The sequence below is a fragment of the Fulmarus glacialis genome, unplaced genomic scaffold (assembly GCF_000690835.1).
Source record: "Fulmarus glacialis isolate BGI_N327 unplaced genomic scaffold, ASM69083v1 scaffold34430, whole genome shotgun sequence".
Taxonomy (NCBI): domain Eukaryota; kingdom Metazoa; phylum Chordata; class Aves; order Procellariiformes; family Procellariidae; genus Fulmarus; species Fulmarus glacialis.
Window position 1 is genome coordinate 1 of NW_009190170.1, and position 275 is coordinate 275.

Consider the following 275-nt stretch of genomic DNA (forward strand, 5'->3'; position numbering starts at 1 on the left):
GAGCCCTCCAGCCGGTCCGGCTTGCCGCAGAGGGCATGCTCGGTAGAGCAGTAGTAGGAGCACTCCCCGTAGAAGCAGACGTTGCCCGCTGGCCATGGGGACAAAGCAAAGGTTGACGAAGAGCAGGAAGGCAACGAGCCTGCTACCCCCATGCAGGGTAGTCTGGCAGGTGGCCGGGTGAGGATGGTCCATGCACCCTGGCCACGTGCCACCAGCAAATGGCAAGGAAGGCCTTGAGGATCAGAGCCCTGTGGCAGGGGACCGGCAGGGGCTGG

General features: G+C 64.4%; 1 protein-coding gene across 1 annotated transcript in view; it reads right to left on the minus strand.

The window, feature by feature from the left end:
- Positions 1-4: 4 nt before the first annotated feature.
- LOC104081886 (extracellular serine/threonine protein kinase FAM20C-like) overlaps positions 5-275 on the minus strand; it is a gene marked incomplete at its 3' end in the record, with an annotated part of 3,797 nt that continues 3,526 nt past the window's right edge. The window contains exon 4 of the mRNA XM_009584786.1: positions 5-88. Within this exon, the coding sequence (XP_009583081.1) occupies positions 5-88 (84 nt within the window). The remainder of the gene's footprint in view (positions 89-275) is intronic.